At 42.0% G+C, this 25,729-nt stretch overlaps 1 protein-coding gene across 1 annotated transcript in view; it reads right to left on the bottom strand.

Moving 5' to 3' along the window:
• The window catches only part of LOC111963816 (pro-neuregulin-1, membrane-bound isoform-like), a 68,032-nt gene extending 47,731 nt beyond the window's left edge, over positions 1 to 20,301 (bottom strand). The window contains exon 1 of the mRNA XM_023987357.2: positions 18,846 to 20,301. Within this exon, the coding sequence (XP_023843125.1) occupies positions 18,846 to 19,572 (727 nt within the window). The 5' untranslated portion in view covers positions 19,573 to 20,301. The remainder of the gene's footprint in view (positions 1 to 18,845) is intronic.
• Positions 20,302 to 25,729: the final 5,428 nt, after the last annotated feature.

Here is a 25,729-nt window from a genome sequence, read left to right as displayed (position 1 = left end):
GGTTATGTGATAACTATTTCATCTCAAGCCAACATCGCAACAAGATCCAGAAAACACTGACATGCTTGCAGATAGAGTATCCTATCCACAACCCACATCCCTTGGGGGTCTGAACACCAAATGATCTGTTAAAGAGTAGAGAGGAAGCCCATTGTCTCTGACCACTTCCTGTGTGTGCGAGGCTACTCCAGGCTATAGGTTAACAGTTCCGAGGGCTACCAGACATAGGGAGCATCTGTTTTAGTCAGCAGTGTCATATGATCAGATAATTACTCTCATGGTGTCTTCTGTTAGTTTTCAGGTCAGGTTTTTGTGCACGGAGATGAGGTGCCATATATCACAGCTGTTGACAAGAAATGTGTTTGTTTTCTCCCACACCTTAGAAACATTGTACTTTTGCCTCACCTGGTGATCAAAAAACGTCCTGTTAAAAGACAAATCAAATTTTATTGGTCACATACACATGGTTAGCAGATGTTTAAACTTCTTTGGGGTAGGGGGCAGTATTTTCACGTCCGGATGAAAAGCATGCCCAGAGTAAACGGCCTGCTACAAAGAATAGGCATATTATTAGTATATTTGGATAGAAAACACTCTGCAGTTTCTAAAATAGTTTGAATGATGTCTGTGAGTATAACAGAACTCATATGGCAGGCAAAAACCTGAGAAATAATCCAACCAGGAAGTGGGAAATCTGAGGTTTTTTGTTTTTCAACTCTTTGCTTATCCAAGACACAGTGGAAATAGGGTCATGTTGCACTTCCTAAGGCTTCCACTAGATGTCAACAGTCTTTAGAACCTTGTATGATGCTTCTACTGTGAGGTGGGGGCAAATTAGAGGGGATTGAGTAAGGTCTGCCATGAGCTGACCATGCGCTGACTATGCGCGTTCATGTGAGAGTTAGCTTGAGTTCCATCGCATTTCTGAAGAGAAAGGAATTCTCCGGTTGGAACATTATTGAAGATTTATGTTAAAAAAATCCTAAAGATTGATTCTATACTTCATTTGACATGTTTCTACGGACTGTAATATGACTTTTTGTCTGAACTTTTGCCTTGACCTGCCCGCGCTTCGTGAGTTTAGATTGTGTACTGAATGCGCGAACAACAAGGAGGAATTTGGACATAAATGATGGACATTATCGAACAAAACAAACATTTATTGTGGAACAGGGATTCCTGGGAGTGCATTCCGATGAAGATCATCAAAGGTAAGTGAATATTTATAATGCTATTTCTGACTTCTGTTGACTCTAACATGGCGGATATCTCTTTGGGTTGATTTGTCGTCTGAGTGCCGTACTCAGATTATTGCATGGTTTGCTTTTTCCGTAAAGTTTTTTTGAAATCTGACACAGCGGTTGCATTAAGGAGAAGTGGATCTAAAATTCCATGTATAACACTTGTATTTTCATCAACATTTATGATGACTATTTCTTTAAATTGATGTGGCTCTCTGCAAAATCACCGGATGTTTTGGAACTACTGAACATAACGCGCCAATGTAAACTCAGATTTTTGGATATAAATATGAACTTTACCGAACAAAACATACATGTATTGTGTAACATGAAGTCCTATGAGTGTCATCTGATGAAGATCATCAAAGGTTAGTGATTCATTTTATCTATATTTCTGCTTTTTGTGACTCCTCTCTTTGGCTGGAAAAGTGTTTTTCTGTGACTTGGCTCTGACCTAACATAATCGTTTGATTTGCTTTCGTCGTAAAGCCTTTTTGAAATCGGACACTGTGGCTGGATTTACAACAAGTGTATCTCTAAAATGGTGTAAAATACATGTATGTTTGAGGAATATTAATTATGTGATTTCTGTTGTTTTAAATTTGGCGCCCTGCAGTTTCACTGGCTGTTGACGAGGTGAGACGCTACCGTCCCACATACCCTAGAGAGGTTAAATAAAGGTGAAAAAAATGAAAATATTATTATTATTCTCCTAGAAAACTAAAAGCGATATTCATACGTTCATTTCTGGTGATCAAGTTAAAGGTTACTCTTTTTACCTTTGTACAATTTCCTTACCCATTCGTAATAGCAACTTAGTGACTAGATGGCGCAAACAGACATAGCAGCTCTGCTTCTAGTTCCTATGCAACTTTGCAGTATATCTTTTTCTGTGTGTGTTATTTCTTACATTATTAGCCCAGAATGTTTTTTTTCTTATTACATACAGCCGGAAAGAACCTTTGGACAACAGAGCGGTGGTAATTCACCAGCATTTGTATTCTCGTCCTGCGCCGGAGCCGCCACCGCGGACAGATGCCCACCCAGACCCTCCCCTTGAGTTTTAGGGGTGCGTTCGGAGTCCGCACCTCAGGAGGGGGGGGTACTGTCACGTCCTGACCATAGTTCTTATGTGTTTTGCTTGTTTTAGTGTTGGTCAGGACATGAGCTGGGTGGGCATTCTATGTTGTGTGTCTAGTTTGTCTGTTTCTGTGTTCGGCCTAATATGGTTCTCAGAGGCAGCTGTCAATCGTTGTCCCTGATTGAGAACAAACTCATCAAGGACATCAACCAACCAGGCCTCGGCATGTTCACCCCCCTACAATCCAGAAGGCGAGATAAGTCTAGGTGCATCAAAGCTGGGACCGGGAGACTGAAAAACAGCTTCTTTCTCAAGGCCATCAGACTGTTAAATATTCATCACTAGCCGGCTACCACCTCTATCAACTCTGCACCTTAGAGGCTGCTGTCCTATATACTTAGATATGGAATCACTGGTCACTTTAATAATGGAACACTAGTCACTTTAATAATGTTTGCATACTGCTTTACTCATTTCATATGTATATACTGTATTCTATTCTACTGTATTTTAGTCAATGTCACTCTGACATTGCTCATGCTAATATTTAAATATTTCTTACTTCCATTTTTCTACTTTTTGATTGTGTGTATTGTTGTGAATTGCTAGATACTACTGTTGTGAATTGCTAGATACTACTGTTGTGAATTGCTAGATACTACTGTTGTGAATTGTTAGATACTACTGTTGTGAATTGTTAGACACTACTGCACTCTATCCGCTACACCCGCAATAACTTCTGCTGAGTATGTGACCAATAAAATTAGATATTATTTGATTTGAATGAAGTATATGGAGAAATTGTAAAAACACAACCATACTAATTTAACAACTGCTCTTGCTATTTCCTCATGTAGAATAATGAGAATCCTATTCCAGTCAGCACCCCGGTTTAATGACTTGGTTAAAGGGATAGTTCACCCAAATTAATAAACCCTGTAAGCAGTCTATGGACAAGGTATGACAGAAAGCCATGATTTGCATGCAGAGATCCACTTCAGCAAAAAACTGCGATTGCAGTGGGCTAAGGAACGAAAACACTGGACACTGGAGAATTGGTAAAACATTGCCTGGTCTGATGAGTCCCGGTTCCTGCTGTTTCACACTGATGGGTATGGAGAAAACCACATGAGTACATGCATCCGTAATGTCGCTTGTCAACATTGCAGGCTGGTTGTGGTGGTGTGATGATGTGGGGTGTGTTTACATGGCACACACCGGGCTCCTTGATAAAGTGTATTCATCTGAGAATTGATTTTTCCAACAGGATAATGCCCCATGCCACAAGGCTAGGATTGCCCAGGAATGGTTCCACGAGCATGACAGTGAACTCAGTTTACTGCAGTGGCCTGCCTAGTCACCAGATCTCAATCCAATTGAGCTTCTGTGCAATGAGATGGAACGAGCTAGTCGGAAAAAAGATACACTACCAGCCAACTTGACACAACTGTGGGAAGCATTGGACTCTACATGGGCCAGCATCCCTATGGAACGCTTCGGACACCTTGTAGAGTCCTTCCCCCAGACGAATTGAGGCTGTTCTGAGGGCAAAGGGGGTTGCAACTGAATATTAGTTTTGTACACTCAGTGGAAATGGCATCCACACTTCAAAACAAGGACTTCAAGGATCTTTGAAAAGTTAAGAAGAAACGTGTGCCTTTTTTATTTTAAATTTTTTATTTTACCAGGTAAGTTGACTGAGAACACATTCTCATTTCCAGTAATGACCTGGGGAATAGTTACAGGGGAGAGGAGGGGGATGAATGAGTCAACTGGAAGCCTGTAAACAAAGAGAATAGAGAGAGTCCTCCAGAGGAGTGTTCAGATGGTTACTAATGGCATCGGGGAGACTTTTAATTGCAGTGTCTTCTCCACAGTTGTTGTGGGCACAGAGGCGACTCGTATGGGGAATTAGCGAGGGGCTAATCAACAAGGTGGGAAAGAGCCTAGCAGAACACAGAAGTGGGAAGACTGGGCGTCAAAAACGAACAGGTCTGTGAGAGCCGGAATTCTTACTGGTTGGTAGGTGATCAAATACTTATGTCATGCAATAAAATGCTAATTAATTACTTAAAAATCATACAATGTGATTTTCTGGATTTTTGTTTTAGATTCCGTCTCTCACAGTTGAAGTGTACCTATGATAAAAATTACAGACCTCTATATGCTTTGTAAGTAGGAAAACCTGCAAAATCGGCAGTGTATCAAATACTTGTTCTCCCCACTGTATGTAACCTAAACCCACCCTGATCACTTGAAAAAAAGTGAGCCTCCCCTATACCCAAAATAATTATTAAAACAGAGTGGAAAGCAGAGAACATGCTTACCATTTACCCTCACTTCTTGGACAGATATGCCGTTTTAAAAACTGTTCTTTGTCCTGTAAAAATGGCATGGCAACGCAGGACTTTTGATAGCACACAGGGCTGCGGGATAGAAGGTTGTGGTTTTTTACCTTTATTTAACTAGGCAAGTCAGTTAAGAACACATCCTTGTTTACAATGACAGCCWAGGAACAGTGACAGTTCCTTGTTCAGGAGCAGAATGGCAGATTTTTACCTTGTCAGCTCGGGGATTCGATCTAGCAACCTTTCGGTTACAAGCCCAACGCTCTAACAACTAGTCTACCTGCCGCCGGGTTCACAGACCACCGTGGACAAGAATATGGTTGGAACCATCTCCTTTATATTAAAATCTTTGCATGAATCTATCATCGTATTTGCAGGTCCAGATAAAATGTCATGCAATTCTACGTCATTTTACATATTAGCAGAATATTTTTTAATACCACACAAATTACCTAAATTACAGGCTAAGACTGGACAGAGACATAGGCCTGTGTTCATCTTATCATATTTCTCTGATGCCAAACCAGTGTTTTGTTGTTTGCAACGAAACTGTCCCTGTTAACAAGTAATTCAATCTGAGCCGTCATTAGGAATCTGAGCATGGCACTTTCAGAAGTTAGACCTACCTTTCCACCCCAGACAGAGAGTAGGCCCACTGACGCCTGAAAAAGGTGAGCTTTAACTCCTGGCTTCTCTTCTTCCATGGCTTAACCCAATGATGGAAGGTCACAAGTATTTCCCTCAAGGGTTAATGAACTTAATGAACTGATAGTGACAGAATTAGATTAGTTCCCACGCAAACTCCATTCTTTGTATAATCGACTATAGAAGGTTGTAGCTCAGCCTATGAATGTCAAAGAAACTAAACAATTATATACCACTATGCATCGGAGTCACATCTTTCCCCGGTGTTTTACTTCGTGTTTTGAGCATAACACATCATTGACCAAAGCGCTGTTTATAAACCGCCATCGATAAAAGACAATACTGTGCAGCCGTATTCATCGACCTGGCCAAGGCTTTCGACTCTGTCAATCACCACATTCTTATCGGCAGACTCAACAGCCATGGTTTCTCAAAAGACTGCCTCGCCTGGTTCACCAACTACTTCTCGGATGGAGTTCAGTGTGTCAAATCGGAGGGCCTGTTGTCCGGAACTCTGGCAGTCTCTATGGGGGTGCCACAGGGTTCAATTCTCGGGCTGACTCTTTTCTCTGTATATATTAATGATGTCGCTCTTGCTGCTGGTGAGTCTCTGATCCACCTCTACGCATCTCTACGCAGATGACACCATTCTGTATACTTCTGGCCCTTCTTTGGACACTGTGTTAACTAACCTCCAAACGACCTTCAATGCCATACAACTCTCCTTCCGTGGTCTCCAACTGCTCTAAATGCAAGTCAAACTAAATGCATGCTTTTCAACCGCTCGCTGCCCGCACCTGCCCGCCTGTCTAGCATCACTACTCTGGACGGTTCTGACTTAGAATATGTGGACGGTAGTCCTATGGCATACCCTCTCATACCTGTTAAATTCTAGTCCTGGTTTTAACTTAACAGCCCTTCACTAACACGGAGGTAGGCTATTTAAAGAGTGGTGGGTGGAGGAATTGGCCGACAAATCTATGGATATAGCAGCATATAGCCAGATTTCGTCTGTCAAACAGGTAGGTTTACCTCTTATTTCTTAAATAGGAAGAAATAGGTTCCAACACAAAGTGTTAGTATTAGTAAAGTCTACGGTTGAAATGAATTATGCCTACTCAAATTGGCACCATGAACTGTCCATTTCAGCACCATGAACTGTCCATTTTTTGATTGCTTCAAGTTTCAGCACCACAATGTAAATTACTTATCTGAATTATTGTGATGTCAATAACTCAATACGTCATGGGCAAGAAACATTGTTTAAAAAAAYAAAATTACAGTAGTAGCAAGCTATCAAAGTTGACCTCTGTCCTCCTCATCATCCCGCTCTCCTCTTCAAACTGAACAGAACATAGGCTATAGACTAGTCGTTGCGCAAGATATTATATTTTTTGGAATACTGTCGGTTAGGGGCTCGTTAGTAAGCATTTCACTCTAAGGTCTACACCTATTGTATTCGGCGCATGTGACTAATAAGATTTGATTGGATTTGATGTACTGCAGCCCAGTTTTATTTACACCATCCCAGCAGCGCAAAACACTAGGAAGTACATTTTCGTAGAAATATGACTTGTGCTTGCACTTTGTAGCCTCTCAGAGATGAGGGGCGGCGTCGGGCACACATCGATATATAGCCTAATAAGACACTAATTCTAAAACACTGAGAAATATTGCCATTTCATCAATTACAAATTACATGACACTCCCCTGGACTACATCAACAAATACTAAACCCTCCCCTCGACTGAAATTTAAAAAGCATGACCCTCCAGGTACCCTTTCTGTCAATTTCAATCCATCTCTTACGGTGGCACTCCACAACTGAGCCATTGTCTCTTACTGGCAACACTGAAGGTGGAAATGCAAGTACTGTAGTCTGAATCAAAGGTTATGAAAGGTTATGACAAAGGTACAGTGATGTAGCTTTTCCATTTCTGTCTTGTTGAGTCGCCGATAGAGCCTATATCTTCTGGCCAAGGCTTTGGTGTTACATATCAGGACCGTGTTCCACTCTGTGACAATCAAAATTCCTTCAGAAGCTATGACTTTGAGCACATTGGAAGACAATTGATTTAGGATGCCGATCCAAGCCCTTGTTTTACCATTGGTTCATATAATGATTGACAGGTGAGATAAGTAGTAAGGATTGGCTAAGGACCTCAAATTCTTACCCATTTAATTAGCTTTAACAACTTCTTTATCATGAACTTCACCTCAGAGAGAAAAAAAGGTTTGGTGAAAGCCCAGAAGCTAATCTGTACAGATACATGACAGGTGAACCCTAAAAATATCCAGGGGAGAACTTTGAACAGATCTGTCCTAAATACAATTTCTTCCTGCCAGACACATTTGGTTTTAAATCCTCTTCTAGCTGTTCTCTGTATTATTTATTTAGGGGAGACACCGCATGTTTTTCAAACCGGAGACAACACCTCAGAGCGAGAAAGCCTTTTTTATCTGTGAGCTAAAAAGTCACTCAGGGTTGAGGATATGTATGTATGGGGTTACCTGGGGTTCAGCGCTGGGGCCAACCTGATGGCTCATCATTAGGTAATGGACCTTGTTTGATAAACAGCACAATTGATGCACTTTCATCAGCAATTAAGTGTATTAATCACCAAAAGGAACCAATGTTTTAAGTGGATCATTCTCAAATTCTGCACTGTACTCTTGCATCTGTTCACATATGAATTATCTTATATAGGTTAGGTAAAAAATAATCTACACATTTTCTGAAGTAGAATTCTGTAATTCAGAAATGGGAGTGCTCATTTGATTTGTACTGACGTCAGCCAAACCTGAAGGTCTCTAAATGGCCAGACACAGAATAGGTGAGGCTTTTCAATGAGGACTTGGAAGACATACTGTTTTTGAATTTGCTGAGTCACTAAATGGGGACAAAGGAACGCACACAGAGCCATTACAGAATAGTGGTGGTACCTTAATCAATGGCAAAACATTTTAGCCTAATTAAATTAGAGACTGTCGCCTCAGCTGGCCTTTCGTCTTAATGATAATGAACCCTTTGGCCCCATTCAAATGCTCCGTATCGCTAACCGGTTGAAGTGTAAARATTATGGTCCTTGTTTCATTAAAATAAAACTTCCTTAATTGATTTCCAAATTAAATGATGGCCTACGGTCTCGGAACGTTTGTCAAAATCAACCACTGGACCATCAAACACAATAGATAAAACCCAGCTGATTTGAGTCAAAGTAAACCAGTGATGTCTTAATCTGCTTGTTGGCTATTATCGCAAGTTGCATAGTCAAAGGGATTACTTTGTATTGGTGGCGAGGCTATTCGTCAGGGGGGGTGAAAGCACACTTAAAACCTGTTTGGGAAAGGCGTTCCGCTAGCAGGACACCTCGACAACATCCGGTGAAATTGCAGAGCGCGAAATTCAAATTACAGGATTATAAATATTTAACTTTCATAAAATCACAAGTGTAATACATCAAAATAAAGCTTAACTTCTTGTTAATCCAGCCAATGTGTAGGATTTCAAAAAGGCTTTACGGCGAAAGCAAACCATGCGATTATCTGAGGACAGCGCCCAGCATACAAAACCATACAAACATTTTCCAGCCAAGTAGAGGAGTCACAAAAGTCAGAAATAGCGATAAAATGAATCACTTACCTTTGATGATCTTCATATGGTTGCAGTCACAAGACTCCATGTTACACAATAAATGTTTGTTTTGTTCGATACAGTCCATCTTTATGTCCAAAAACCTCAGTTTTGTTGGCACGTTTTGTTCAGTAATCCATTGGCTCAAAGGCGGTCACAACAGGCAGACGAAAAATCCAAATAGTACCAGTAAAGTTCGTAAAAACATGTCAAACAATGTTTATAATCGATCCTCAGGCTGTTTTTTTGTCTAAATAATCATCAATAATACTTCAACCGGACAATAGCGTTGTCAATATAAAGGAAAAACAATGAAAGGCGCGCTCTAGGTCGCGAGCACCAAACAGCTCTGGGACTTTCCACTGTCCACTCACTCAAAGTGGTCATTCTCTCTAATTTTTCAGAATAAAAGCCTGAAACAATGTCTAAAGAATGTTCACATCCAGTGGAAGCCATAGGGAATGCAACCTGGGTCATATCCCTTTATATGGTGGATAGGCTTTCAATGGAAAAACACCCATTTCAAAATAATGGCACTTCCTGGATGGATTTTCCTCAGGTTTTCGCCTGCCATATCAGTTCTGTTATACTCACAGACATTATTTTAACAGTTTTGGAAACTTTAGAGTTTTCTATCCAAATCTACCAATTATATGCATATCCTAGCTTCTGAGTAACAGGCAGTTTACATTGGGCACCTCATTCATCCAAACGACTCAATACTGCCTCAGGTCCCAGAAAGGTTATGACATAGGAGGGTTTATCACACTCCTTTGCACCCCATTATTTCTATTTATACATTGCACATTCTGCCACTGCAAATCTACCATTCCAGTGTTTTACTTGCTATATTGTATTTACTTCGCCACCATGGACTTTTTTTTGCCTTTACCTCCCTTATCTCACCTCATTTTCTCACATTATATATAGACTTATTTTTCTACTGCATTATTGACTGTATGTTTGTTTTACTCCATGTGTAACTCTGTGTTGTTGTATGTGTCGAACTGCTTTGCTTTATCTTGGCCAGGTCGCAATTGTAAATGAGAACGTGTTCTCAACTTGCTTACCTGGTTAAATAAAGGTGAAACAAATAAATAAAAAATGAATGTCGCCGTTCAGCCACAACTCGTTGAAACATAAGATATTACCGTTTTTAATGTTCCGTTGGTAGGATATACATGCTTGTAGTTTATTATCGAGCGATTGTACGTTGGCCAATAGTACCGATGGCAAAGGCTGATTAGCCACTCGTCGCTGGATCCTCACAAGGCACCCCTAACTCCTTCCGTGAAACCTCCGTCTCTTTCTCCTGCGAATGACGGGGATGGTGGCCTGTTCGGGTGTCTGGTGTAAATCCCTCTCGTCTGACTCATTAAAGAAAAATGATTCATCCAGTTCCAGGTGAGTAATCGCTGTTCTGATGTCCAGAAGCTCTTTTCGGTCATAAGAGACGGTAGCAGCAGCATTATGTACAAAATGAGTTACAAAAAATATGGAAAAAACCCCCAAACAAAATAGCATGGTTGGTTCAGAGCCCGTAAAACGGCAGCCATCCTCTGCGGCACCATTATCATACTCCTGTTAAAGCAAAAACCAGAACGCGCATCCCTTGGGTTCCCAAGGACCGAGTTTGGGAAATGCTGTATTATTTGGTGAAGCTGCATACTTACGCAAAATGAAACCACAAAGGCAAATATGTGTGTACTGATTTATGGTGCTGTCAGGTGGTAGCTACGTCACCTTGACTGGTTTATTACTGATCTTTACAAGACAATGTGAGAGAAATTATTCAACTAAGTTTTGCTATTGATATCCAATTTTAAGTCAAGGGGAAGGTACAATTAAATCACAGCCTAGATTAAGGAAGAAGAATACTACCAATTCAAGACAAACAATCATATCTCAGGGTCATAGAGAACACAATTATTTTACATTTTAAATCGAGAGAAACTTGATCTAGGTCAAATTTCCAATGCAGTCAAAATCATTTTTAATTGAAGTTATGAAGCTTCTTTCTTGTTATAGAGTTAGGCTTATGCCAACTTATGAACTAGCTCAGTTGAAACAAACTAATGCCCTGGTGCATTGTCAAGGAAAGTTCACTGAAGAACAAACTCCCTCACGACGCCAGGTCAGCGGAGTCAATCACCACCTTCCGGAGACACCTGAAACCCCACCTCTTTAAGGAATACCTAGGATAGGATAAAGTAATCCTTCTAACCCCCCCCCTTAAAAGAGTTAGATGCACTATTGTAAAGTGGTTGTTCCACTGGATATCATAAGGTGAATGCACCAATTTGTAAGTCGCTCTGGATAAGAGCGTCTGCTAAATGACTTAAATGTAAATGTAAATGTAAGGAGAATAAATCCCATGTCACAGTGGTGATTTTATTAGACCCACTTCTCAGCCTTCCCTCTTCCAGTTCTTTCACTTCAGCAACTACTGCTTCTTGTCATTACAATATGTTGTATTATTAATGTTAATGTAACCATGCCTTTTAGCATCAGTGGGATACAACCCAAAGGATAGTGTGTATATAAAACTGCCCAGCAATCATGAGTTACAAACTGGCACAATGTGAGTATTCTGTGGGCAAGGTGGGCAGGGGCTAGCCCACACCGGCGAGCCCAGCACAGGCTAGCCCACACCAAGCCCACATCAGCCCAACACGGGCTAGCCTACAACAGCCCAATACGGGCTAGCCCACATCAACCCAACACAGACTAGTCTACACCAGCCCAACACYGGCAAACCCAAGCCAGCCGAACAAAGTCCACACCAAGCCCAACACGGGCTAGCCCACACCAAGCCCAGCTATTACATAATGTAGAGGCGGCAATTCATTAAAATAATTTGGGTTTGCTCATCTCGCTTTTGTGCAAACGCTACTGAGAAGTGTCATTCCAATTTAAGGCATAGATTGAATCAGATCAAGCATAACCTGTGATAGCAGACACCCGCATAGCGGATATTTTGACAGTGTCGGAGGTGGAACTAAGGAGAGCAGCATTGTCATGAAGCTCCACTGGTGTTATATGTTCAAAACGAGAAAGTYTAGGCTAAATATAAATAATTACGCTCACAATGAAAAAGAATTCAACTAAATAATGAGGCTTTCTATAATCCTAACTGAGGTGTAGATTGCATCTCACATTCCAGTGTTCGAACTTGTAAACAAGGCTGTGTGGAATTTCTGTTAATGCGACTCCCACKTTGCCAATGGCAATGTCTGRTTTATGCCGGGAGTCTCTTGTGWATTTGACAGCTCTAACACAGTTCCACTTTCYACACCGCCAAAACAACAACTACTCGGATGTTGGCGAAAGCGGATCTGATTGAATCGAGCCCTAAGTGTTCTGTTGTGTGATGCCAATTCTTTTGACTCTTGAATCTTGCCCATGAGGAAGTCTTAAACAAGTGCATGTGACATATGAAAAACMGAACAGTTTATTTWKAAAAAATATACTGTATGTATGATAGCAACAACTTGGCTGTCTTTCTGATACAATATAACACATTCACTGAATATCTTTCAAGCTTAAAGTGATACAATTTATGCATTGTAATGAAAATCTGCGGAAAGGTGCATTGGCCCAWTGTGGGCAGCCTACATGGGGCCAATATTTTAGCCCACATTGAGTCCACATCGTGCCAATGTGGGCATGTTTGCTGGGTGAACACTATAGAAGCCTGTTAATCTCTAAGCATTGTGATCATGGAAGGGCGCATTGTGCTATATCAGGTATTTTCTATGAGCCACAGGGATTAATATGTGTAAATGGGAACAGAAAATGCTTACCGCAAATGTCCATATTTGMCTCTATCACAACAAGATGGCTTCCTATACCTACTGCCTTTATTGAGTTCCGGCCTTTATYGGGAATAGCTCATTAGCTTGGCTTGAAATTCATTTTCTACTGTGCCGCTGTAAATGCGCTGTTTCCTTGAAGAGAATGTGTTGAGAAGATAGCTGAAGGGGTTATTTACCCAAGTAATGGCTTTATAAACAGAACAGGGAAAGACCATTGGGTGTGTGTGTGTGTGTGCTATCTGTCAAACTGAGGCAGAGGRCCCTCTGTTCTGTGAATACACTCCAAAGCCCAGTTTTGCTGAGACAAGGTAATATTTCATAGGAATATCGAACTCTAAATGATACAGAACTCGAGTGAAGAAGTTAATTCAACTTAATGTGGCTACCCACATGAACAAAATGCTATAGTATACTATGGTGCTACTATGGTATCTTTGACATAGAAGGGGAGGCTTTGTCCTTCAGGAAACCTACTGGAGAAATACTAAAAGAGCACATTTTCCAGAACCTGTAGGTACTGTAGGACTGGGGTCTGACCCGATAGTTCAGAACTTCTGCTGTTTTCTCTAACCTGTATGGAACACAATATGGTCTATACTTGGAATGTAGGTTTCTCACTTATCCCAATTTGTGCCACCCATATGGAGGAGGGGAATGGGCAGGGTATATGCAAATGTTATACTGTAGTATTTACCATAGTTAAAAAAGTGTAGTGTTTTTGCGGACCTGTAGTGTTTTTGCAGACATAGTATTCTACAGTATACTACAACATTCTATAGTAGGTTACAACACATGCTCGAGGGATACTACAGTGTGTAGTATAGTATTCTACAGTCTTTTTTTGTATATATAATTTTATATTCACAATGAATTAAAGATAAAAAGAGACTGTACATTTTCCCCCTTTTTGTTGCCCTTCGACCTCCTTCCTCCCGTCCCCCCTCATAATGCCTCCAAACACATTTAAAAAGGGAACGTCATTGAGTTACATGTCAGAAAACCAAACAAAAGTATACAACAATGTTACTTCAATACAAGGCAAAATGTAATAGCCTAACAATTTCAGGTGATTAGGTGATCTTATAGGCCTATATTGCAGTAACCTCAAGGGGTGGGGGTGGGGCCAAGAATATGAATCTGTAGGAAGTTTTTGGAACTGTTCAAAATAGGATATCATCGAGTCCCAGGTGGAATACAATTAGGTGGTTGACCCTCGAATAGTATACATAATTTTTTCAAATTTTAGGAACAGCATCAGATCGATCTTTAAGCCAAAGAGAGGCTAAGAGAGGATTGATAGATTTTCAACCCTTTAAAATCCTTCTGCTGGCTAACAGGGAGGCAAAGGTCAGAGAATGATTGTTATTTGGTACTCCAAAAATAGTAATTTCTGCACTAGGCTGCAACTTTAAATCAAATGCTTCAGAAAGGCTTTTAAATATAGTGAACCAATAGTCTGCCAGATGAGGAAAGGACCAGAACATGTGGGTCAAGTCCGCCAAGAAGCTTTTACACCTGTCACATGTACCATAAATATGACCTTAAACTGTATAAGGCTGAGCCGGGCACAAGAGGAGCTTCCATTTAAACTAAGTAAGGCACTATTCCAGACTTCACCAGTGATCTCTCCACCAAGTTCCTTTTCCCATTCAGATCGGATTTTAACAGAATTATTTACAACGCCAGTTTTAAATAATTTGAACTCAAATATTAACAGTGGCACTCAATAGTCGATCAGTTACATCCTCCATTGGCTTTAACAAACAAAAATAGCCAAATAAAGTGCTTCTGTTGGCCAAGACTTCGGGCCCATGGGTTGTGTTATGGGCGCGCTCCATGCCACGCTCCCACAGCCACACTGTCCACGACCACAGGGAGTAAAATATGATACTCAGGCACAGCGCGACCACAAAGACTACAGCAGGGAACGCAGTCCACAAACACGAAGGCCAAAATATTCCAACATCAGTGAGTCTCGGTTGAGGCGAAAGCTAAATATATCCAAACACCCACTCAAACAAATGCATTACAGTCACATGAAAGCAAATGCAAATAAGAAATGAACCCGAGTCAAACCCTGAGATTGTAGCATTACTAAATAGTCTATACAGACTAGCTAATGCCAACTTAGTTCAAACAAAACATACCAAACCCACGTTGGCTATTTAATGTGTTACTAGTGCCAGCTATGCTAGTCAGCTAGCACGGATACAGGTCTTTGTTCAGTCGATTCTAGATGTAGCTAGCAAGGTGTCCATATGTCAAGCTATATGTCAGCTAGCTAGCAGCTAGAAATGGTAGAGAAGTGCTCAGATAAATCCACCGCCACATTCAAATAACCCAGTCAGTGCTTGAGCACTCCGGTTTTTGTTGTGCATGCTAGCAAGTCAGCCAAATGTCCCTGTTGTCTGAAATCTTCTCAGCCAAGTATAGTCGTAAACAAGTTTTCCCTGGGTGCTCCTGGAGTTAAGCAATCATCTTGTTACATTGTAAAAATACATTTCAATATAAATGTGGCGTTAGCTAGTCAGATAGTAAACAGTCAAGTGTGTCCAGCCAGCTCCCGCTAGCCAGCCAAATTGATTGTGATTTATTATAGCTAACGTTGCTACTAATCTCAGTCAAATAAAACAAAATAAAATAAATCGGTTTCTCCCGGAACAAGAAAAATAAACATTGTTTTCACGTGAAAAGTAATATCCAAGTGGATGTCATGAAAATCAGTCCATTGCCAGCTAGCAAAGTAGCCAGCCACATATCCCTCCCGCCATGGCTAGCCAGCCGGGTCGCTTCTTCTATCAACTTTACTCTTCGCGCCGGACATAGAATGCTTTAGCCTCGGCCACTGTGTCAAAAATTAGGGTCTCTCCCTTGCAAAAGACACGAAGATGGGCAGGGTGTAGGAACTGACACTTTATCCCCTTCTTGTAGAGACAGGTTTTTAGGTTCTTGAATTCAGCTCTTTTCTTCATGATATTGGCACTCAGGTCCGGGTAGAATCGTATATCTTGGCCACAGAATTTTGGTTGATGCTCCTTTGCCCAGCACATTGCTCGTTCCTTGTTTTGGTAACGATAAAAGTAGGCTATGATCACCCTAGGCCGCTCCCCTGAGTTGGGTTTGGGGGTAAGGGATCTGTGCGCTCAGTCGAGCTCTGGCGGTTTGTCCTGTTACCCACCAGCATGTCAGAGACAAATTGACTCCAGTCTAAATTCCTTCCATGATGCCAATGATCCAGATGTATTCCCTTCATTCTCCAATGAATGTACCTTGGAAAGTAGAGCTGTGTTGGAAGTTTTCATATGAGAGACAGCTGCCTCTAGCTCAGCAATCCGCTCGGTGTTGTCAGTGGAGAAACCTTCTAGTGTAGTGAGGCGTCGTCCAAACGTGTTGACCGTTTCTCGAAAGGCGTCAATGGAAGTTTGGAGAGGTGCCAGTGAAGTGCTGAGGAGACAAGCCATATCCTCTTTTAGGCTACTTCTTTGTTTAGCTAGCTCAGCTACAAGTGTGGTCATAGTAAAGGCCTCCAACTCTGCATCAGGACTGGCCGCGGCAGACATTTTCGGCATTCGAGTAGTTGGTTCGACCTTCAACGATATGTTGGTTGTAGCAGTTCTTTTAATTTAAGAGAATATAACCAACTGATACATCTACATAAAAACTAACAGCGGCATGTGAAATTAAAGTTTATATGGGGACCTCTCTCAAACACGTCTTCTTAGATCAACCGACCGGAGGTCTCCCAGTATACTACAGTCTATTACAGAATTGTATAGTAAGTACTATAATATTCTATAGTAAACTGGAATTGTGACAATGGAATTAGACATTTCTCAGTTCAACCCAAACTGTAATGAAATGCAAAGTTGATTACTATTAGGAAATACCAATTAGGGTAAAATGAAGTGCATTGGAATTTGTGATTAAGAGGGTGGCCCAATTGTATTAATGTATGTTACAGTCAACTAGCCCGAGCATGCCATGTACTTGCAACATTGAGTTATTGTTGTATATATCTTTTTTTGCAGAACAATTACAGGTGTGTTGTCGGTCGCCAACAACACCAACTGTCTCATACACACATGCAGTCATAGGAATGTCTGACAACTTTGATACCCCTACACAGATTGATATGGCATCCGTATTGGCGTATTCGTTAGCTTCCTTCATATTTTCTAATTTGCTCAATGTGTCAAATAATGCGACAAATCACTATCACGTTCACTGTGCTTCCTGGTTGGACAGCTGACCTGCTCTCTGGGTATTGATTTGGTCTGGGATTACCAAAGCAGCAGATCGCATTTCCAATTTAAATCCCAAACATTGATCGTGCAGCTTAAAAAAGGGGTGAGTGTCTTGCCTCACAGCAGCCCTCGATTTGACTAATGAATGCATACGAAGCAGACACACCACCTGTTTCTTTCAATTTCTAAAATGTGCCTCTGCTGTGGTGGAACAAGCCAATAAATTATATAAACGTCAACAATGCATGAGTTACGAAAAACCTCAATCGATGTGAGGCATTCATAGTTTCTGAGCGAAGCTGCACACACAGTACTAAACGTTCATCTGGGCCGATGATTGGCAGATTTCAATGCCAATGCTTTTGTTTCGTCAGGGGTGTGTCAAAAACACAAGGAAACCTTCCCATCTCTCTGCTCACTAAACCAAGCACACACGTCAGCCATCAGAGTGCAGGCGTTCTTAGCCAAATGTCCTGCCTTTCGAAGAGATGTAGATCTATAGTCTACTCATCACGTCTCCAACAGGCAATTGTCAAGTGTGAATGAATTACACTGAAAGTCTCATTTGCATGAGGAAATGCATCAAGGGCATGCAGCTACAAAAACTCACAGCTACACCACAAGAGTCAAATACAGATGTAGGATTTTAATTTGATCACTCTTTTGTTGCTAAGCACATTTTGGACTAAAAGTTAAAATCCTGTTGCTGCAAGATTCTTTTGCTGAGACAATACTAGTCAAATTGAGATGAGGACAGGTGAGAAAAACATATATGAAATCTCGTAGGGAATGGGGGGAAAAGCTGCAAGAGGACAAAAGTGCTGGTAGATTCAGCAGCTTCCCAGCAGTTCTAAGTCTGGCGGCTCTCAAAGTCATGGTAGATAGCATTACTGGGATTGTATTTCTCTGTGGCTCAGAGGTGGAGGGTGAATCAATTAGCCTCCAGCAGGCTCTGACATTGAAATGGAGCATCGGCCTGGCAGGAGGAAGCCTCTCCGTCACCACAACATTTCGTTTTAGGAAGTCGTGCATCATCAGCTAATGATTTTTCATATGAAATGGAAATAATGCACGGCTTTCAAATATGCAGATGAGAACATGTTTTGGTGAAATGCTGGGTGAAATTGACATAACAGCATGGTATTAACATGCTTGTGATTAACTGTATCGCATGTGGTGTGTGGGACTGTAAGGGGCATGTTTATGCAGTAGTAGCTAGTTGTTTAGTTTATAGTTGGTTGTGTAGTAGTAATAGCCTGTGGTGGTTTCGAAAGGGATTGTGTTTCTTGCGCACACCCAGGTAGGTTGGTAATTCTTCTGAGGCTTAGTCATGGCCACTTGGGCTACACAGCAAGTCACAGCATGTCTGCTTTCAGACAGAGTGCTCAGCAACAGGCATTATCATTCTCATTATAGAGTTGCATAATAGGAAACAAATAAAGTTGTAAAAGCTAAAAAAAAACTACATGTAGAAGTAATGGCCTTTTTAGGCTGTGTATTGTACACTGGAGGATTGTATACTACCACAGAAAGGAGATCTCCATGTGATACTATTCAATCTGTACCCAGTATCCTGATGTTTGATTTCAACATCAACTGACAGTAGATTTTCTTCATCTGACTACAATATCTGGTTCCCTTAAAAGAAACATGCTTACCCTAGTTAATATTTGTGAGTTTGTCTTTATCCGACATTACACTTCAGAATCCTTTCTTGTCTAAACTTCCAAGGCTAATATAACTGAACATATTTACTGAAGATGAGAGTAAACTAAAACTGAGAGGAAATTAAAATACCACATGGTTTCATTGGAAATACAAAGTGTGGCGTACTTACAGAATTTAGGGAGAATAACGTCATTAGATTCCACAGTAGTTTGGGTGTAGGGGTTTGGTGTCCCCTTGTTCACTGGTTTTGGGGTGTTAGGGGGTCCAGGTTGCGTGGGCGGGTCTGTGCGGTACGTCAATGCAGAAGTAGGGGTGTACTGAGTCACTCTGGGGGACTGGGGTACAAAGGGTCCTCCGGTGGGTTTCCCCTCTACTATGACCTCAGGTTGTCCTGTGGTGGTGGTCGTCGGCATGGGGACAAGGGAGGGGTGGGGAAATGACACTGGCAGATCCTGTGTGGGGTCAGAAATMATGATGAAGGGGTTTTGTTCCATGCGATCAGGGTCCAGGTGGGTGGGCGGCTCATACTCAAAGATTTTGTCCACAAAGACCCACTTGAGGCCGGCAGTGCAGAGGGCCAGGCTGAGCAGGCAGGCCAGGATGGGGAGGATGCAGATCTTCTCCGAGCGCAGGCAACTGCGCACCTGTTCCATCTCTATGCACACGCAGCAGGTCCCTGCCAAGCCCAATAATCCCAGAGGCCCGGCTTGACCTCCATCGCAATTGTCACCGTCTCCCTCGGTGCCCTCTTCCCCGCCCTCTCCACCTGCCGCAGCCCCCTCCGGCGCCTCCTCTGGAGCTCGTCTAGGATCGGTGCAGGAGTGGGTAAGGGACGCTGATCCGAGAGGGACAACCAGCCCGGCGGAGGAGTCCTCCGCCTCCACACTCTCCGCCATCCTCCCTCTCTCTCTCTCAGACAGAAGGATCTCTGGACTCAACTCAAAGCACACAGCAGCTGGCTGCGGCGGGTACTGTAAAGTGTGTTGTCCATTATCAGATCACCATGGTGGGGGTTGGGTGAGAGATGAAGGAGGATGCTTTTCAGAGCCTTGCGGGGTTTACCTTGTTAACGTCTGGTAAATAAACCGATAAGACTTGCGTGACAGGGAGAAAGATATCTTCACAGGTTCACTCTCTCAGCATTCTCATGGGAAATGTGTTCACAAAACAAGTCCCGAAATAGAAGCATCAGATTCAGCTCAGCTTAGACGCACAACAAAAGTAGCCCAGAAGACATGATCCAGTTGAGTTCAGTGCAGTTCGCTGGGTGGAATCAGTAGGCGCTCACTCAACTGAGGACTTGAAGAGTGGAGCCAGCTGCTGTGTAAACGCTACGGGCAGGATGCGGCTCTAGCGGCTGGGACAGATCAAGCAGCCACTGCGGTGGCAGGAGTGACATGCTGTCTGTCTGTGGTGTTCAAGCAGCAGCCGAGAGGGGATGAATCATCTCAGCAGGTCCAGAGAAACAGATCATTAGTGGAGAGAGAGAGACGCACAATGCGGAAGGATTGCCAAGTCAGGATATTCCCCTTTTCTTCCTCTCCACACCCCTCCTCTCCCCTTTAGCCTCTCTCTCTCTTTTTCTCTCTCTCCCACTCACTCGGTCTCGCTCTGTTTGATATGTCCACGCACTCTTCCCAGGCTGCTCCCAGTCCGAACACAAAGCATACAGCTGAACAAGTTCGTACTTGATCCAATTATGAGGAATAGCAACGAATCACAGGCAAGCAGACGGCTCTGGCCTCTCTCTTCCTCGCTCTCTCTCTCAACCTCTCAGACTAGACCATTGATTATGCTAATACAAAAATGGGTATGTTTTTTTTTTTGTCAAGGGGTGGGAGCCATTGAAATAGACAGATGATCCGTCCCAAGGGGATTGAGCTATTGTTTTATGGCTCTTCTCAGATATCGTTCTTCATTTGACGTGAATGACAATAAAAGGAAAAATCAGTGAAGTAATATTTCCATTAAAATAACCAAATAGGGAGTCGCTCATTATCAAAACACAATACAATTTTGTCATAGTTTAACATGCTTAATTGTTCATACTAAAGAGGCAAATTTCAGAGCTGGCATGATGTTCTTCTTTTCTCAAAATTCAATATGACACATATGCATGTTTTGAGCGTGTCTGTGTGGAAATAAAAGCTTAGACTTCTGATATTTGGGCAATTAAGTCAATACAAAAAAGGGATTGGGACATAAATGAACTAAATCTGTCTTAAAGTCTTAAATCAAAATGTATTAGCACTAAAAGAGTCTCTTCCCACAGGGACTCCTTACCTTACATTTACATTTACATTTAAGTCATTTAGCAGACGCTCTTATCCAGAGCGACTTACAAATTGGTGCATTCACCTTATGATATCCAGTGGAACAACCACTTTACAATAGTGCATCTAACTCATTTAAGGGGGAGGGGGGGGGTAGGAGGAATACTTTATCCTATCCTAGGTATTCCTTAAAGAGGTGGGGTTTCAGGTGTCTCCGGAAGGTGGTGATTGACTCCGCTGACCTGGCGTCGTGAGGGAGTTTGTTCCACCATTGGGGTGCCAGAGCAGCGAACAGTTTTGACTGGGCTGGGCTGAGTACTTCCTCAGAGGTAGGGAGGCGAGCAGGCCAGAGGTGGATGAACGCAGTGCCCTTGTTTGGGTGTAGGGCCTGATCAGAGCCTGAAGGTACGGAGGTGCCGTTCCCCTCACAGCTCCGTAGGCAAGCACCATGGTCTTGTACCTTCAGATGGGTAAAACTAATTTCCATAAAACTATTCTTTAGGGAACTACTTTACTTCATACATGTATTACTACACCAAGTTATTCAAAGGCCATATCTTCATAGACGTTACTTTAAGTTAAGAAACAGTATTGGACGGGCTGAATAGTAATAGCGAGTACAATTTCTTGCTAATTCATGGGACACAGAACCAGCTCAACTTCTCATCATTCAGAAGCATAGCTCAGAAATGCACAGCACAATGAATGCTCTCTTTACCACAGGAGGTTGGTGGCACTTTAATTGGGGAGGACTGGCTCGTGGTAATGGCAAGCCGAATCAGTGAAACGGTATCAAATGGTTTCCATGTGTTTGACGCCATTCCATTCGCTCCGTTCCAGCCATTATTATGAGCCGTCCTCCCCTCAGTAGCCTCCACTGCTATTTACTACACCTCCGTAGAAAATCCCTGTCTTGTTTGTCACACGGCCCATGCGTATTTGCTTTGGCCCTCAAATCACATCTGCCACAATGCAAGAGGAGCCGGGATTATTACTGGTCACAAAATCCACACTTTTCATGGCTGGTTTTAAGCACAATATCCTAACGATCCTGAGCAGCACAACAAAGACATCCCCCTGGTGAGCTGTTAAGCTCTTTCCCCCGGTGCTAATAGGCTGGGAGGACAATCCAAAGACTGCGGTCTGAGAGAGCAAGCGAGGGGGTTTAACCAGGAGGAGGACCACAGTCAAAAAGGTCCAGCCAATGCCACACTTCCCATTGACACACACATGACTCTTTTTAATCATCAAGAGGAATTACCGGTAATGGTATCTTTGGGTCAGTACAGTGGCCTCCTGTCAAGTGGCTATTCTCATCCTCTGGATCTGGGTGTCTCTATATTGATATTAAACTTTACAGTACATTTATGCCATTTAAAAGAGAGGTTTGATCAAATGAGGTATATTTTATTTGATAGCACCTCATGCCTTGGAGCAAACACATGTCGTAAAGGCCCAGTGATTTGAATTATGCATGATGAGTCACTGCAAGTAATGGAGAGATATTTGGTATGGAGACAGCTCTGCAAACCAATGGATGTCTATGGAATCATATCACAGGTGATGTTACGAAATACATTTAATTTGGCAGGCGGGGATACCTCGTCATCTAATACCACAAATTGTCTCGGGGCTCAATGGCTTTCAAGATGATACAGATCATACGATAGAGGAAGGAAGGGGGAAGCTAATGTGTGTGACACTGAACAAGCATTAAAGCGTGCGAGATGAAAGACGCCAGAGGAGAGAATTTTTAATCTGACATCAAACGAGTACAATTTCAAGGGTAGTAGTGAACTGTAGTCACATAAATTGAGGACATGGTAAAACTTCAGGAATATCTAAAGAGACGAAAATTCCAGGAAATTACTTTGACATACTGAATCCTAAGAGAAGACTGGCAGCAGTTGCAGTAAGGTTAAATCAATTCATTGAATGGAGTCACGTTACCCTAAACCTAGTCAACGTCTAATGGTTAAGCCAAACGGGTGTTGCCAAATGTGCTTGGATTGCCAGATACTACACTTAAGGTACAACCAATGATGTACTGTATATGCTGTAAACCCTGGATTGCTGATGCTATGTATTGGCCAATGAGAGGCTTTAAAGCCGCCAGTCAGCCATATTGGCACTCCTCATAAATCAGTCCTCCATAGGAATGAATAGAATTCTACAATATTTCATTTAAAATATTCAAGGACTTAATTACATGTATTTAGTTGTAGTGGGGGTGTAATATTAGTACTTTCAAAAAATGATACTTTAAGGAAAATGTTTATTTATTTATTATTTGTATGTTTAGTTTACATAATATAATGTTAATGTCACGACTTCCGCCGAAGTTGGCTCCCCTGCCTGTTCAGGCGGTGCTCGGCGGTCGTCGTCACCGTCCTACTAGCCGCCACCGATCCCTTTTTCGTTTGTCTGTTTGTTTTGTCTGATTAGTTGCACCTGTGTTTTTTTTGGTTTCGTAAATGAGCTTCCCTTTATTTAGGAGTTTGACCCGCCCTTGTTTTGTGCGGGATTGTCTTTTGGTTACGTGTGTGTGTTTTGGGTTTTTGCAAGTGTTTCTCTGCGCCCTGTATGTTCGGGCTTATCATTTTTGTGTAATAGTAAAAGGAATATTTTTTCCCAAGCGGCTCTCTCTCTGCGTCTGATTCTTTCACCCACCTAGTCCCGCGTGACAGTTAAAGTATGCATTAAGGTGTCTGTAATAGAATAAACGTGGCAAAAACAAATGTAGACATTAATTATTACATTTCTATAGTTTCCCAAATATATTTTTACAATGTGGAGGAGGGCCAAGATGGAGGCGTGGTGGCTTCAAAACAGCACCCCCTGTCAGTCATCTAGGGTATATATAAATTATTGGGTACAACAGTGTTTGGTCATGGTCGACTTATCCAACAATGTTACGGGCAACAAATGTTTTAATAATCCACTGTTGATCAGAAAGTAATAAATATTAAAATGTGGTTTCTGAACTTGATCAAAGGCCAAAGGTACACTGAACAAAAACTTAAACGCAACATGTAAAGTGTGAGCTGAAATAAAATATTTTTCCATATGCACAAAAAGAGTATTTCTCTCAAATGTTGTGCACAAATTTGTTCACATCCCTGCTAGTGAGCATTTATCCTTTGCCAAGATAATCCATCCACCTGACAGGTGTGGCATATCAAGAAGCTGATTGAACACTGTCGTTTTAGATAATTTGGTAGTACGTCTAACCGGCCTCACAACCGCAGACCGCATGTGACCACGCCAGCCCAGATCCGGCTTCTTCACCTACGGGATTGTCTGAGACCAGCCACCTGGACAGCTGATGAAACRTTGGGMTTGCACAACTCTAGAATTTCTGTCAGAAAACATCTCAGGGAAGCTCATCATCCTCACCAGGGTCTTTACCTGACTGCAGTTCGGAGTCGTAACCGACTTCAGTGTGCAAATGCTCACCTTTGATGGCCACTGGCATGCTGCAGAAGGATTCAAGGATGACTCCCGGTTTCAATTGTACCTGGCAGATGGTAGACAGCGTGTATGGCGTCTTGTGGGTGAGTGGTTTGCTGATGTCAACGTTGTGAGAAGAGTGCCCCATGGTGCCGGTGGGGTTATGGCATGGGCAGGCATAATCTATGGACAACGAACACAATTGCATTTTATCGATGGCAATTTGAATGCAGAGAGATACCGTGATGAGATCCTGAGGCCCATTGTCGTACCATTCATCTTCCGCCATCACCTCATGTTTCAGCATGATAATGCACAGCCCCATGTTGCAAAGATCTGTACACAAGTCCTGGAAACTGAAAATGTCACAGTTCTTCCATGGCCTGCATACTCAGACAACTTTATGTGAAGATGTGTCACCCTGCACGAGGCAAATGGTGGTCACACCAGATGCTGACTGGTTTTCTGATCCACTCCCCTACCTTTTTTAAAGTACAGTATCTGTGACCAATAGATGCATATCTGTATTCCCAGTGATGTAAAATCCATAGATTAGGGCCTAATTTATTTATTTCAATTGACTGATTTCCAGATATATGAACTGTAACTTAGTCAAATCTTTGAAATTGTTGCATTTATATCTTTGATCAGGCTTAATATTTATAACACCCTGTGGAATCTTTCATCACCAAACTTTCAAGTATCCTAGTTAATATCGGTTTACCTAACGCTTGGATCCAAAATTCTCATCCAAGAAGTAATTGTGTCTGCTACAACTATCAAGAGATGTTCATTCTGAAAATCGGCAATGCGCCTCTGTAATATTAGATGAAAAAGGACATCCTCGGTTGTGGTAATTATTCCTCCAGCTAAATGGAAACACATTTATTTCCTTTTACATGCAGTCGTTTACAGGAAGTTCAATCCATTATTTATGGTAGAGGATAGGACCTGACCTACAAAAATCCTACCGTAGATTTTAAAGTGAGACAGATTATTTGCCTATTGGCAGGAAGAAGGTTATGAGTGCATTAGGAGATGATAAGGCGCTTTCTTGGCAAAAACAGCCAAGCATAACTTTTATTAACAAATACTGGACAAGGTCTAAGAGGAGGCAGGCTAGAAGTCAATAATGCTTTCACGGGCTACCTGATACAGTATGTTAATTGTAGGTGGGAGGGCGTACAGGTTGTCACCAATTTATTAATGTGCAATTTGTCAAAATGTTTTTTATAGGTGTGACATCATTACGTCCACCTGTTTTTAATCGACACAAGATAGTTAAATGGAAACGCATCTGAGCAGGCAATTGTTGCTTCTATTTTCTATG

Source organism: Salvelinus sp. IW2-2015, linkage group LG5 (assembly GCF_002910315.2).
Source record: "Salvelinus sp. IW2-2015 linkage group LG5, ASM291031v2, whole genome shotgun sequence".
Classification (NCBI taxonomy): Eukaryota; Metazoa; Chordata; class Actinopteri; order Salmoniformes; family Salmonidae; genus Salvelinus; species Salvelinus sp. IW2-2015.
The sequence above is the reverse complement of the archived record's forward strand: the minus strand, read 5'-3'. Positions and strand labels throughout refer to the sequence as shown.